General features: G+C 35.9%; 1 protein-coding gene across 1 annotated transcript in view; it reads left to right on the forward strand.

Moving 5' to 3' along the window:
- LOC306876874 (low-density lipoprotein receptor-related protein 2-like) overlaps positions 1-15,361 on the forward strand; it is a gene marked incomplete at its 5' end in the record, with an annotated part of 108,373 nt that overhangs the window by 16,844 nt on the left and 76,168 nt on the right. Inside the window, 12 exons of the mRNA XM_079428315.1 lie at positions 177-290; positions 394-510; positions 618-761; positions 1,660-1,779; positions 1,868-1,996; positions 3,622-3,791; positions 9,587-9,810; positions 10,375-10,581; positions 10,684-10,886; positions 12,154-12,294; positions 12,455-12,658; positions 15,043-15,235. Coding sequence (XP_079284441.1) covers positions 177-290; positions 394-510; positions 618-761; positions 1,660-1,779; positions 1,868-1,996; positions 3,622-3,791; positions 9,587-9,810; positions 10,375-10,581; positions 10,684-10,886; positions 12,154-12,294; positions 12,455-12,658; positions 15,043-15,235 — 1,966 coding nt within the window. The remainder of the gene's footprint in view (positions 1-176; positions 291-393; positions 511-617; positions 762-1,659; positions 1,780-1,867; positions 1,997-3,621; positions 3,792-9,586; positions 9,811-10,374; positions 10,582-10,683; positions 10,887-12,153; positions 12,295-12,454; positions 12,659-15,042; positions 15,236-15,361) is intronic.

Below are 15,361 nucleotides of genomic sequence, written 5' to 3' on the forward strand. Positions count from 1 at the left end.
ACTTTCATGCTATATTTCAAGTGTTATAAAGCCATTTCATAATTGTTTTGATTAACAAAGCACATTTAATTTGTTGTTGATTGATTATCCTATTTGCAGTCTCATTTTTTGTCACGATTCGTCACAATATACGAAAACCAATGGCAACCAATGACGTATTTCTTGTTTGTTTTCAGCCCAGCGGTGCAGCAGCGGTCAGTTTCAGTGCAGTAACGGCGAGTGTATTCCTCGTGGATACATCTGCGATCACGACGATGATTGTGGAGACAGAAGTGATGAACAGAACTGCAGTATGTATATTTCATTCCACAGTTTCTCAAATCCAGCCGTGGATGACATGAAGTAGTAGATTTTACTCAAGTGTGAATGTTCACAGTAATGTATTATCTACAGCCTACCCAACCTGCAGAGGAACGTACTTCACCTGTCCCAGCGGCCGCTGCATTCATCAGGTCTGGCTGTGTGATGGAGAGGATGACTGCGAGGACAATGCAGACGAAAAAGGCTGTGGTGCGTCCCTAAAATGTCCTTCTTCGTGCTAAATATTTTGAAATATTGCAAGTTTTTCAGGACATGAAACTATCTTGACTGACATGGACTGAACATGGTGTGTTTAGATAATGTCCAGCGTGAGTGTTATCCCGGGGAATGGCCGTGTCCTTCTTCTGGTGTTTGCATCCCTCTGGACCATCTCTGTGATGGGACGGCACAATGTCCGGACGGAGAAGATGAAACCAACACCACTGCTGGACGCAACTGCAGTCAGTTACCACCTAAAAAACACTAAAGCTGATTTCTGCCAGTGTTGTTTTAGTATTATTCATATACGTTTGTAGTATTAATTAATATTTCGAATGACCTTTTTTTAAAATCTTCAGTTTTTATTTTGTAATGTGTGTCATTTTGTCATTTGTCTCTTTTTTTTATATATATTATAAAATATAGCTGATATAGCTTTAATTTATTTTATTTGAATTTGAGTTTTTAGTCATATATTAATGTTAATTGATTTTTAATTTACTGAAAAAATTGTGTGGAAACAGATTTCACAAATGTGACCCTGGACCACAAAACCAGTCATAAGGGAAAATTTTGGGAAATTGAGATGTATACATAATATGAAAGCTGAATAAATAAGCTTTTAAAGTTGTCCAAATAAAGTTCTTAGCTATGCATATTACTAATCAAAAATTAAGTTTTAACATATTTACGGTAGGAAATTTACAAAATATCTTAATGGAACATGATCTTAATGTTCCATTATGATACTTAATATAATGATTTTTGGCATAAAAGAAAAATCTATAATTATGACTGGTTTTGTGGGCCAGGGTCACAAATAATTAAAAAGAAAAGCAGGTAACACTTTGAAATAAATGTGATAAGTAAAATAATCAAATTTTCATGTAAAATGTACTCTAAGAATCTGTATTTAGTGAACAATGAAAAATATTTTTTACAGTGTAGTTTCAGTTTTAGATGACAGTAACAATAATTCTAGCCTAACACACTGTTAAAGACATTGCTGCTGTCTTAGTTTTTGGTTTGGTATGACTTTAATCTGCCAGAATTCTGTTTACTTTAACGCTTTGTACATTTTCGGTTTCCTCTAAGGTCTTCCTAACATTTCGAGTGCTGTATGGCTGTGTTTTGTGACAGGTATCTGGCGCTGTGCATCTCTAAGCTGTGAGCATCACTGTCGCTCCTCTCCTGACGGAGGAACCTGTGCCTGTCCGCCGGGATACTTGGTCAGCAGAAACGACAGCCGCTCATGCATTGGTAAAACATTTGATTGGTGATTACAAATAGTTGCTCATATTCAGTCAAACCGGTGACTTTGCATCAACTCTCCCTGTATTCTGTGCAGATTATGATGACTGTAGTCTGTGGGGCATGTGTGACCAGCTGTGTGAGGATCGGATCGGAAGCCATCGCTGCAGCTGTCGGGACGGTTACCTTCTGGAGCAGCACAAATACTGCCGCGCAAATCCCTCGTGTGAGTCCCTTCAGGCCTAATATGCTGCCTACAGTATATACTCAATCTCTGTGTTTGATGAAGTGCTGTAACTGATTCACTTCAAGTTTATTTGTATAAAGTACAATTTTTTTTTCAAAGCAGCTTCACAGAGCATTCATGTTTCAATGTTACAGTCACAAAGTATTCTGAGTCAGAGATTAGTGTCAAAGTGTCATCCATATAGCAGTAATATACAGCTATAAGATAATTCAAGTAAGGTGCACTGAAAATTTTTTACTCAGAAATTGCTAGTAAATTTCACAATTAATTACAAACAAATGGCAAGTAACACATAAAATAAAAAAAAATATTTTGAAGTTGAAAGACCCAAAGAGTATGTATACTCCAATTTTCATCATCAAATAATTTTTTTTTTCACAGTATGGTTATGAAACATCATGTATTCAGATTAAACAGCTCGTAAAAGCAATTGTAGCCTATAGTTGTTTTAATGCAATTTAAATATAGCTAAAATCTAGTTAGCTATAAAATAAATGCACAGTTGATAAAAATGTTGCTTAAATTTTTGTTTTGGATTTTATAGTGCAAGCTAAATATTTTCATTTGTTCTGTGAATGTTTGAAATATATATATTTGTCGCCCAGTTCTAATGGACTTACAGCTCTGTTCTTTTTTTATGATAAATCACATAAAAAAAATATATATTTATTTTAAATATATTTTACACAGATTTACAAGTATATTTTAATCGTATTTATTTGTACTTTTTTCTCATAATAAGTCATATTGGATTAATTCATATTTCTTTTAAATATTTGTATTATTTTACTCTTATAGTGTACTTTTACTCTCATAATAAATATTATTAAATTAAATTAGTTTTACACATTAAAACAAATATTTACGCAGTATCCTTTTTTTCTTGTATTAAATCACATTCAATTAATTAATATTTATTTTAAAAATTTATTCACTCAGGGTAATTTTTTATATAAATAAGTACACCAAATAAAAACGAAAGCTCGTGAAAATGGACTTTGGCGTGTATATGCTATGCGATGGGTAGGGTTAGGGTTGTGGGGTAGATGCGTATCATATGTACACGAAAACTGCGTATCATATGCATGCCAACAAATTTCATATCATATGCATGCGAAAACTGCATATTATATGCACGCCAAACACGCGTCATATATATGTCAAAGTCCATTTTTTCGTATTAATACCACAAGTTTTAATTTTTATTTTGGCACGCTATTTATACGCATTTTCATGAGACCGGGCTGATTTTCCTGCAGGCTTTCACATAAGTATCTTTGAGACTAATATTCCTGGTGTTAACTGTTATCTTATATGTCCATTAATCAGGCTTTTTGCAGCCTATCTCTCTTCAAGCGCCTCAGTTTGCATTGAATACCATTGTGTTATTAAGATCCTAAAATGTCTGCCTCCCAACCATTTGTTTGGCAGGCCCTGGAAATGAATAACAAACACTGGCACCACACAGCCAACCCCAAACTCTCTCACATTAGTTATGTCTTATCAAAAGTACATTATATTATGTGAGTTCTCCAAAGATTGTCAAACTGTATCCTTCATTTTGAAGCTTACCACATTAATTTACTTTGTTTGGCAATCTTCAGCTGGGGTGCCTTCGCTTATATTCTCCAACGGGAGAGACTTGCTGATTGCTGATGTCCACGGACACAACGCTCAAACCCTGGTCGAGTCCCAGAACAGAGGAGTTGCTGTTGGTGTGGACTTCCATTACCAACTGCAAAGAGTCTTTTGGACCGACACAATCCAAAATAAGGTAAATGGACGACAGACTAACAACAACAGTCCTTCTGAAGTTACATATAGTTGCTAAAAAAAATCAAGTTTCAAGTTCAAGTGTTTTATTTATATAGCACACTTAAAAGCAGCAAGCACGGCTGACCAAAGTGCTGAACAAACAAATACATATAACACAGGACAACCCAGAGTTTCATAGCATAAACTCACAGTGAATTAAAAGCCAAAGAAAAGAAATAGGTTTTAAGAGATGATTTAAAAACAGTTAAAGACTGTGCCGATCCGATATAGGCTGGAAGGCTGTATCACAGCCTAGGGCCAGCAACCGCAACGGCTCTATCCCCTCTATGCTTTAAACGTGATCTGGGGAAAGAGAGAAGTCTTTGATCACCAGACCTCAGATTTCGAGTAGGATTGTATGGATAAAGTTGATCAGATAGATAGCTGGGTGCCAGATTATTTATAGATTTAAAAACAAAGAGAAGAATTTTGAACTCAATTCTAAGATGCGCAGGTAGCCAATGTAACGATTTCATAATTGGAGTAACGTGATCAAATTTACAATGTCCTTTGAGGAATTTAGCAGTGGCGTTTTGTACTAATTGGAGACGAGCGATGGAAGATTTAGAAATGCCAAGATAGAGAGAGTTGCAGTAATCCAAGCGAGTTGTAATGAGCGCATGGATAGCAATCTCTAAAGTTTTCACAGAGAGAAAAGATTTAATTTTGGAGAGAAGGTGTAGCTGGAAAAAACAGGAACTAATAACTGCATTTATTTGTTATTTGTCATTATCAAATTTAACTTCATCTAGGCATGCAAAAAGAGATTCCAGAGCAGCATGTTTATTTTGTTTCATGGGTAAATAAATTTGGGTATCATCTGCATAGCAGTGAAATGATACACCGTGCTTTCTGAAAATGAGCCCAAAGGAAGTAAATACAATGAAAAAAGAATGGGTGCAAGAATAGAACCCTGTGGCACTCCACAGGAAAGTTTAGCAGGCAATGAAGAAGAATTACCCAATCTGACAGAGAAACTTCTGTTTGTTAAATATGATTTGAACAGTTCCCTGTATGCCCACAAAATATTCTTGTTGAGGTAAAAGAGTTTTATGATCAACTGTATCAAAAGCCGAGGTTAAGTCTAACAGATTTAGGATAACAGAGTCACCAGAGTCAGTCGCCAACAAAGTATCATTAGGGACCCATAATAAAGCAGACTCTGTGCTATGCAGAGGCTTAAAACCGTAAACTGGAAGGTTTCAAAAATATAATTTGCACTAAGGAAAGACTGTAGCTGAATAAACACAGTTTTCTCCAGTGCTTTTGTAATAAACGGAAGATTTGAGATGGGTTGAAAATTATGAAAATTACTAACATCAAGAGAAAAATAGCATTAGGACTGGCATTTATAAAGTAAAGACATTTATAATGTTACATAGGCCTAAGATTTCTATTTCAGTTAAATGCTGCTCTTTTAAACTTTCCATTAAACAAAGCATCCTCAAAAAAACAAAATGTATCACAGTTTCCACAAAAATATGAAGCAGCACTGTTTTCAACGTTGGTTAAAATAAGAAATATTTATTGAGCAGCAAATCAGCGTATTAGAATGATTTCTGAAGGATCATGTGACACTGAAGACTGGAGTAAAGATGCTGAAAATTCAGCTTTGATCACAGGAATAAATTACAATTTAAAGTATATTAAAAAAGAAAACAGTTATTTTAAATTGCAATAATATTTCACATTATTACTGATTTTACTGTATTTTTTAACAAGACTTTTTTTTTATACTTTAAATGTTTTTTTATTTTTTATTTTACCGATACTTTTAAATCTTGATATTTTATTTATGACACTTTTGATATATCATTATGACACTCTTAATGTATTTGCAATTTTTTTTTTTTTATTGAGTCATTTCCATTAACAGCCATTATATTCTAGTAGATGTTTAATGCAAGTTGAATACAGTTAACCTGTAGTTAATTAATGACAATATTTACAGTGTTGCTTAATTTTATACATTATGGCCTGGTTTCATAGACAGGGCTTAGCCTAAACCAGGATTAGGCCATAGTTCAATTAGGACATTTAAGTAATTTTTATAAACATGCCTTAGAAAAAAACATTACTGGTGTGCATCGTAAGACAAAACAAAGACACTGACATGTTTTAAGATCAGTCAGTGCAAGTTTCTTTCAGTTGAAACAGCTCAGATTTACATTTTAGTCTAGGACTAGGTTTAAGCCTTGTCTGTGAAACCGGGGGTATGTTTTATAGTTCCAGTTTAATCTAATAATCATCATATATATGTATTGCTGATGGGCTTAGACCACTGTTTATTATATTTCATGGCTAAGTGTGTGGCATTAATGTTTCCCGCTTGCATTCATTTAATGCTCTGGCACCTGTTACGGGTTCTCAGTTTTCCCGACTTTAATAAGTGACCTTTCACAGATTACTGAAGTTCTAACCTTGTCAGGCAGAGTGATATCGATGTTACATTTGTTGTTGAAAACAAAGCTCTGCATTATAACAGCTCTTCCTCCTTGTACATGTACTAACGTCCCTGACCCTCAACACACACACACACACACACACACACACACACATCTTCATTGTGCCAGTCTGCTCTGATCTCACCTCTCATACACCCCAGCAACAACGTTTGGCTAAAGGCCCAAATAAAGTCTGCCTGTCTCAAATAGACTGTTCCAGTATCTTTCAAGCCTCCCTAAACTCTTCCTGAAGCAATCAGGATTGAGCAATATTACATTAACCCTCAGAGACCCACTTTGAAATTAAAACATTTAAAGTGTTTAAATAATGGGTTAAAATTTTCAATTTTCAAATACATATTAGGAGCAAGTTAACAACTTTATAATGTGAATTTTCCAGCATCTAGGAGTCACACAGCAGGGTCACTGGCAGCACTAATGACTGCTTTGTATTAAACACTACCATTCAAAAGTTTGTAGTCGATAAGATTTTTAAATATTTTTGAAAGAAGTCTCACCAAGGCTGCATTTGTTTGATTAAAAATGCAGTAAAAACAGTAATTTTGTGAAATATTATTACATTTTAAAATAACTGGTTTCTATTTGAATATATTTTAAAATGTAATTTATTCCTGTAATTAAAGCTGAATTTTCAGCATCATTACTCCAGTCTTCAGTGTCTCATGTTCCTTCAGAAATCATTCTAATATTCTGATTTGCTGCTCAAGAAACATTTCTGATTATTATCAATGTCTTTACTGTCACTTTTGATCAATTTAATGCATCCTTAATTTACAGCCTTAAAAAAACATATACAGTCATGGCCAAAAATATCGGCACCCTTGGTAAATCAAAGAAGGTTGTGAAAATCTGCATTGTTAATCCTTTTGATCTTTTAGTTTTAAAAATTACAAAAATCTAACCGTTGGATAATAAGAATTTAAAAGGGGGGGGAATATCATTATGAAATAAATGTTTTTGCTCAAATACACGTTGGACACAATTATTGGCACCCCTAGAAATTCTCTCTGAAGATCTCTCTAAATCTCTGAAGTATACTCCCATTCATATTCAAAATTTTGAGCACTCCAGGGTGATTATGAACATGAAATCATCCAGCCATGGCTTCCTGTTTCACAGAAATATAAATAGGAGTGAAAACAAAGCCCAAATTCCCTTAATCATCCGTCACAATGAGAAAAACCAAAGAATATATTTCTGATGTGCAGCAAAAGATAATTGAGCTTCACAAATTAGTGAAGTGGCTTTAAGAAAAGAGTTAGAGCAGTGAAAATTCCCATTTCCACCATCAGGGCAATAATTAATCTTAATATCTTAATTCTTAATATCCAATCTATCTATCTATCTATATATAATTTAATCTTTTTTTTCTTCATACCAGCACAAAAAAATGTGAAGAAAATATATATATTTTTTTAGATATCAGTGCTTGGTCTCTGAGGATTAAAGAAAAAAGCTATGAAGGAAGTTGGCTCTTCATCAGCGGAAAGGGGATTCTTCAGCTGATGCCTAGATACTGCTAATACGTTAATAATGGGCGACCAGTCTGGCTCCCGAAAGGCCTCAGTCACGGTAACTGGCTCGGATTGGTACTAGACTCCGCGTTTTCTAATCTCCAGAAAGTGTCTGATATGCGGGGAAATGCTTGCATATTTCTGCGTAATTTTATGCAACCTGAGAGTATCTGGAGTGAGCGTGCAGTATTCATCCGTTTTTTACGCATTCTTTGGCCAGCTCAAAGAGCTTTGTTTCAAACTCTTGGCTACTTTGTGATTTGGAGATCAGCCATGGAGTAAAAAAAGTGGGTACATGCAAGAAAACGGGTTTCTGAGTGTCGTGGCCGGAGGTCTCAGAGAGCCACACCACCAGACCACCTTCAGAATCACAGTCTTTTAGACATTTGGCTCTGGTTTCCAAAGGGTGAAGCCTGCAAAGAGTATTGGTGCCTTAGCTTGTGTTATGATGCCAAGGGATCCAGCCTGAGAAACTGGTGCCATCTTTTAATCAATAGGGCAGTGGTTTCAGAGTACCACCTCTGGGGCAGCGGAGAAAGCCAAACTCGCAGATGTCAGATGATATAAGCCAGACCACAGTCTTATTAGCCATGATTATTTAAGAAGAGAATTTTCTCAAGTTTTGATTATGTTCTTGTAGGATTACTGCTGAAAATACCACCTTAGATCAGTTTTTATAGACTGATTTTGTACTGCATACTAAAGAAAAAACTAGTTTTAGCCATTTATTATCTGAACCTGAGGCTGGTTGACCATGATGGTCTTTCAAGTGAAGCTGGTTAGCCAAGGGATTTCTGCTGGTTGAACCTGCTTTTTTTAATATTATTTACATACTTTTATTCGTTTTTATATTACTATTTTGAATTTTCAGTTTTAAATTGTTTAATGTCATTGTTTTTGTCATTTAAAAAAAAATCCTATTTACAGTAGGTTTAGTTTAGATTTATTTTTATTTTTAGTTGTTTTACATTTTATTTATTTAGCAATTTCATTTTTATTTATTTATTTACAATGTTTGTTTTATTTATTTAGGAAACTATTTAGTAATTTCAACATTTCATTTTCATTTAGTTTAAAATATTTCATCTAATAACTATATTTTATTTAATTTTATTCCATTTAACAAAAATGTTTTAGTTGTTATTTATTTAGTAATTTCAGTTAAATAGTTAATTATATTCTATTATTTATATTTATCATTTAAATGTACAATATAATTGTTTTAGTTTTGATTAATTTAGTATTTTAAGTATTTTATACTATTTATAATATTTATTTGGTATGATATTAATTTTATTGAGTAATTTAGTTAATAATTTCAGTTCTTTACCTTTCCTTAACAACATTTCTAATTTGCATGTAATTAAAGTTTTCATCTAAGATTTTATTTGATTTCAATTAACATGATTTTTAACATGCTTATATTTTTCAGTAGTTTTACTCTTTGTATATTTAGTAATTTCCGTTAATTTATGATATTTATTATTTATTTATTAACATTTTACTATATAAATCATATCTACTTACTAATTTAGTTAGTAATTCCAGTTCTTCAACTTGCCAAGGCAACATTTCTAATTTCACTTTATTTGAATTAGTAAAAAGGTTTTTAATAGTTTTAGTTTCAGTTAACAGTAATAACTCTGGTTTGAACTAGTCAGTTTTAACATATTAAGAACCCTAGTGGCAAACCAACATTCACAGCATATGCTGGTCTATTCAGCAGGATGTCAAAACCTCAACGACAGCTTCTCCAACTTGTTTGCTCCAAATAGGTGTTTTCTGTGGATATGGACGGGTCGCGTTTGCAGGTGGTGCTGAACGTATCCGTGGACTATCCTGAAAACCTGGCCGTGGACTGGGTGAATAATAAGCTGTACGTAGTGGAGGCCAGCGTCAACAGAATCGACATGGTGGACTTGGACGGGAGCAATCGGGTGACGTTGATCGCAGAGCACCTGGGCAACCCGAGAGGTCTCGCGCTTGACCCGACCGTGGGGTGAGTTTCCGAGGGAGACGTCAGACGCTTCCCGGCGACTTTAATCTTACCCTTGCTTCCTCCGCCTAATCCGCGTCCATTGTAAGCGCAATCATGAATCTGATCTCGGATCTGGAGCCTCAGATGCTGAGAACGGGAATGTTGTACACTGTCTGTGAGGATTAGTCAGAAGTAATTAAGCAAAGATGAGCTTCGCAGAAACCCGATAGGGTCGTACGGCCAGGTGGCCTCTTGTTAAATTGAGAAGTGACAATAAATGCGTATAGTTGCATGGCTTTAGTGTTTGAAAATAACGTTCTTTGCGTATTCATTTCAAAATCTCGTTCTTATCCAAAGGGTTTTATCCGTAACCCAATGCTGTCCAAGCTGAGCACTAACAATATATTTGTGCAAATACCATTGAAGTTCAAGTTGCTCTTCATCTCTTTTAGTGCAACATGAGATTAATAAATCATGATTCATCATTATAATAGGATAGCATCATTTAGGATTAGTTCCTCTTTCTATTTTAGATGATTAAAACAATGTCTTGTGTCACAATGAGGTTGTTGTGTTTGAGTTTAGGTACATTTTCTTCTCTGACTGGGATACTTTGAATGGGGAACCGGGTTTGGAGAGGGCCTACATGGATGGGACCAATCGCTATGGGATCATCAGGACCAAACTCGGCTGGCCTGCTGGGATTACTTTGGACCTTGAGGCTAAAAGAGTGTATTGGGTGGACAGCCGTTACGATTATATCGAAACTACCACTTATGATGGCTTGCACAGGTATCTTCTGCAGAGATGTTTTATTTGGAAATGCATGCTGATTTTTATAATTTGTTCACACTTTCTGGAAGTCTATGAACTCTTATTTCAATTCTCCAATAGGAAAACTGTGGTCCATGGTGGGTCTGTGATTCCTCATCCGTTTGGCATTACTCTGTTTGAGCATTCGGTCTACTACACTGACTGGACCAAGATGGCCGTTATGAAGGCTAATAAATACAGCGACAACAGCCCACAAGAGCTCTACAGGACCTCTCAGAGACCACATGGCCTGACTGTGGTCCATGCATACAGACAGCCCTTTGGTAAGGAGCTGTGCTCTGTACATTAAAGTGTTGAATGTTGGCAACAAGATTGCAGTGCAGTTTTGGTTATGGAAATTTGACTGATTTTAAATACAAAATACTTACAAAAGTTATTTTGCATGTTAAAATGTACATATGCAAATGCATAAACACACATCAAGTATATGCAAATAAATATATAAATACTGTATATACAAAATTTTTAATATTTTAATATATTAAACTGTACATATGGTGCAATTTCTGTTCCCAATGACTTTGTTTACATTTTGTTTTTGGTAATGCATTAACAAGTCATCAGTGCTAAATACAGGTGAAAACGTGGCCCGAAAAGTTTTGTTATTAGTCACTGAATAGTCACTATTAGTCGTGTTTGCCTGAAGAAGTTCTTTGACCGAAACGTTGCTACTTTTACATTTTTTAATAAAGGGAGATTAACATTGTGTGCAGATCGTTTTTCTATTTTTTGATGATACTCTTTGATCTTGCACCTGGCCAAGACATTTTTTGGATGTGCGTACCTTGATCCTTCTTTTATTAGTCACTGAAACCACACATGATGATAGCCAGAAATGCTATCGAGTTCATTTATCGAGTTCATTTAAATCCATCACTCAAACCACTTCAGGAGGTGGTCTGAACTGGACATGTGTAAATGCATCTGGTTGTTGATACCACATATGCTAATTTTACTCCTCCCAAAATATTAAAATAATAAACGTGTGAAAGCGTTTTATAGGCTATATGGCATGTTATACTCAGATATGACAGCGCTAATGCAACAAGCATCACCGCGGCTGAGTAGCTGAGTATCTCCTCAGCAAGTCCGCATGCAAACTGCCGCAAATGAAACTGAAAGTGCGGTCTCTGATATTGAAATTAGCTGATAATGAATAAAATGCAGCGCATATCTATTGCTTTCATTGACGTGAACTCTGTTAAATTGGCATAGCCTATAGCACAGGAATTGAAGAATGGATTTATATCCGTTTTGCGAAGACACATTTATGTGGCCAAGTGTAAATGGAAATGTTTTAACAAATCAAATAGATATCCGATCAACGAAAACGCATGAAGCGACCAGGTGTAAACAGGCCCTAAACGTCAAGTTAATCTGTCCTGTTTTATCCAGGACAGCAGGGTTGAATCACTGTGCTTAGGAGAGGTTTTAAACGTAGCCACTTTAAACAAAAATGCTGCAGACATCATTCAATTATTGCTATTGTTTTTGTGATTTATTGACATGTACGTTTGTTTGATCGGACAGTAAGTAACCCCTGTGGCACAGATCGAGGAGGATGTGAACACATCTGTATTCTGAGTCACAGAACTGATAACGGCGGTCTGGGATATCGCTGCCGCTGCCGGATGGGCTACGATCTGCATGCTGACGGCAAGAGATGCGCGTGTAAGACAGATCTCAGTCATACCTTGTGTTTTTGGTTACCATTGCATCTTTGCATCTTATGCTTTTTAATCAGGTCATATAATGAAAAATCATCATTTTGAGATGCAACAGCTTGATGTTTAAAGAAAACAATATCCAATATGCAATATGTGCCTTGCAGCTGTGAGGCAGTTTCTGCTGTTCTCCAGTCAGCTGGCGGTCAGAGGAATCCCTTTCAACCTGTCCACGCAGGAAGACATCATTCTCCCCATCACAGGAACTCCATCTTATTTCGTTGGAGTGGACTTCAGTGCTTTGGATAATTCGATTTTCTTCTCTGATACGGTGAAGGACATAATCTGCAAACAGAAAGTTGATGGAACCGGTGAGAATGGCTAGTTTTTTTTATATGCATATTTCAGTAATGCTGCTGTAAGCAGTTTCAACTAACTTCTTCCAGACATATATACATTTTATACCTTTGTAAAAGTATGCATGCCATATTTTTAATGTAAAAATATATAAATTCAATCAATTAATTCAATCAGTCAGAATAATATAGGCTGTTGTCAATAAAATATGATCAACAGCCATCATTGCATTGCCAAGGTGCCACAGCAGCTGTATCTGACATGGCATGTTTATTTACACAGACTGTTTAACGCTGCTCAAAGGTGGCATACATACCTATACAGTGCCCTCCATAAGTATTGGAACAGTAAAGACAAAATTGCTCTGTTGGCTGTGGAGTAAAGACATTTGCAAATATGATTAAAAGATGAATATGAGACAAAACTACAGAATGTCACATTTTATTATTAGCCGTTTCAACACATACATGTTTTACCAAATAAAAAGAACAGCACTTTTAGAGTTCATCCCACTCATTGATGTGAGCATAAGTATTGGGACAGTTGAACATAAGGCAGATATAAAAGATTAAAAGCTATTATTTAGTTGCAGATCCCTTGCACACAATCACAGCAGTGAGTCTGTGACCCATAGACATCACCAGACTCTTGGTCTCATCCTTTGAAATGCTTTTCCCAGCCTTTAATGCAGCCAATCCCAATTGTTGCTTGTTTTGGGGAGTTTCTGCCTTTACTCTCCTCTCCAGCTGCTGAAATTCATGTTCAATCAGATTTAAATCTGGAGATTGACTTGGGCAATCTAAGACTTTCCATTTCTTTGCCCTTATATATTCCTTGACTGAACTGGCAGGGTGTTTTGGGTCATTGTCCTGATGCAATATGAAGCACTTCCCAATGAATCTGGTGGCATTTTCTTGAATATTGGTAGGCAAGATGGTTTTGTACCCTTCCAAATTCATTCTGCTACTGTCATCATACATTAAGTCATCAGTAAAGTTGAGAGGGCCTGTTCCAGAGGCAGCCATGCATGCCCATGCCAAATGCACAAAATAATGATCTTTAAAAAAGCATCATATGACCATTTTTTGCCCTGTATCTTGAATTTGGGAGCCAGTTTTATAGTAGTGTAGGTGATTTCATAGAGGCTAGCAATAGCAAGCTAGCTTTAAAAGCATAAGATCCCACCCTCCCTGCAAATCACTCTCCAAAGCCACGCCTCCTCCGAAACGCATGAACGCACACAGGCAGACCAGAGATGAGAGATGACATTGTGGAGGGTTCAATGTAGCACTGTCAGATTACCTTATATTTTATTCACCGGTGAGAAAACTTTACAGTACAAAGCGCATAATATTACGCCTTACGTTCTCGCTTGTTCTGCAGTAGCATAATGTAACGCACTGATGACGTATCATATCAGCGCGGAGGTATGCAAATTCTTACATTGACAGGGAAGCAGGCCAGCCTATCGTAGCCCTTGGATAGATATGATTGGATGAATATTTTACGGTCCTATGCCTTCCACAGACGATATAAATTCATATAAATACATTTAGACCACTGAGTGATTGCAATCAGAGTGTGAAGAGACTTTCAACCAGCAAACAAAAAATGTTTTTGAATCAAATCACCTACCCTGCCTTTATTCTCTGACCCTAATATATAATTGCTTGTATTCACTGGAGTGTTCTTCAGTTCAGACTTTCTTATTCATTTTGTTGGTGAAAAAAAGCACAAAATCTGTGCTCTGCTTGATGAAATGTCCTTGACTTCTAAGCAGATAAAGTGAGAAACTGATACCTACTGAATACTCCACTCAGCCCTCGGGATATTTGCTGTGTGCCAACAACACATTTTGCTGCATGTGATCTCGCCTATCAGCTGCCTTCAAAGGCCAACTACATGAGATAATGTGTTCGCCGGTGTTGGACTACATTTCTAATAGAAATCCATCCAGGACACTAATACCTTCCTCCCCTGACTCAACCCAAAACAATATAGACAGTTTGCTTGTTTCATTCAACCCCTGTGAGCCACATATAAGCGATAGCACATTAATTTGCACTATTTTTGCTTGGTAGCAAGGCTGCATTTATTTGATCCAAAAAAGTAATAGTAATTTAATTTAAATTCTATTTAAATATATTTTAAAATATAATTTATTCCAGTGTTGCAATGCTGAATTTTCAGCATCATTACTCCAGTCCTCAGTGTCACATGATGCTTCAGAAATCATTAGTGATTTGCTGCTCAAGAAACATGTATTTTCATTATCAATATTAAAAACAGTTGTGCTGCATAATATTTTTGTGAAAACTGTTTTATTTTCTGGATTCCATCAAATTCAAGGAGTGGACTGCGCTCTAATCTTTGTGTTTCTTTGCTTTAAACTGCACAGGCAGGGAGGTACTAGCAGCCAATCGGGTGGATGGTGTGGAAGATCTTGCTTATGATTGGATATCGAAGAACCTGTACTGGACAGATCCACGCTTCAGGAGTATATCTGTCATGAAGGTCGCGGATAAGTCCAGACGAGCCATTGTACGAAACCTCAACAACCCCAGATCCATAGTGGTCCACCCAGTGGCTGGGTGAGTGGTTTATTGGCTAGTCTTGTTTATAATATTGCAATTTTTATTTTATTTTTTTAATTAATTAATGTATTTATTTATTTATTTTTATCTGGCGTCTTGCTTTCAGACAGTCACCCGAAATAT

Source organism: Barbus barbus (assembly GCF_936440315.1).
Source record: "Barbus barbus genome assembly, chromosome: 11".
Classification (NCBI taxonomy): Eukaryota; Metazoa; Chordata; class Actinopteri; order Cypriniformes; family Cyprinidae; genus Barbus; species Barbus barbus.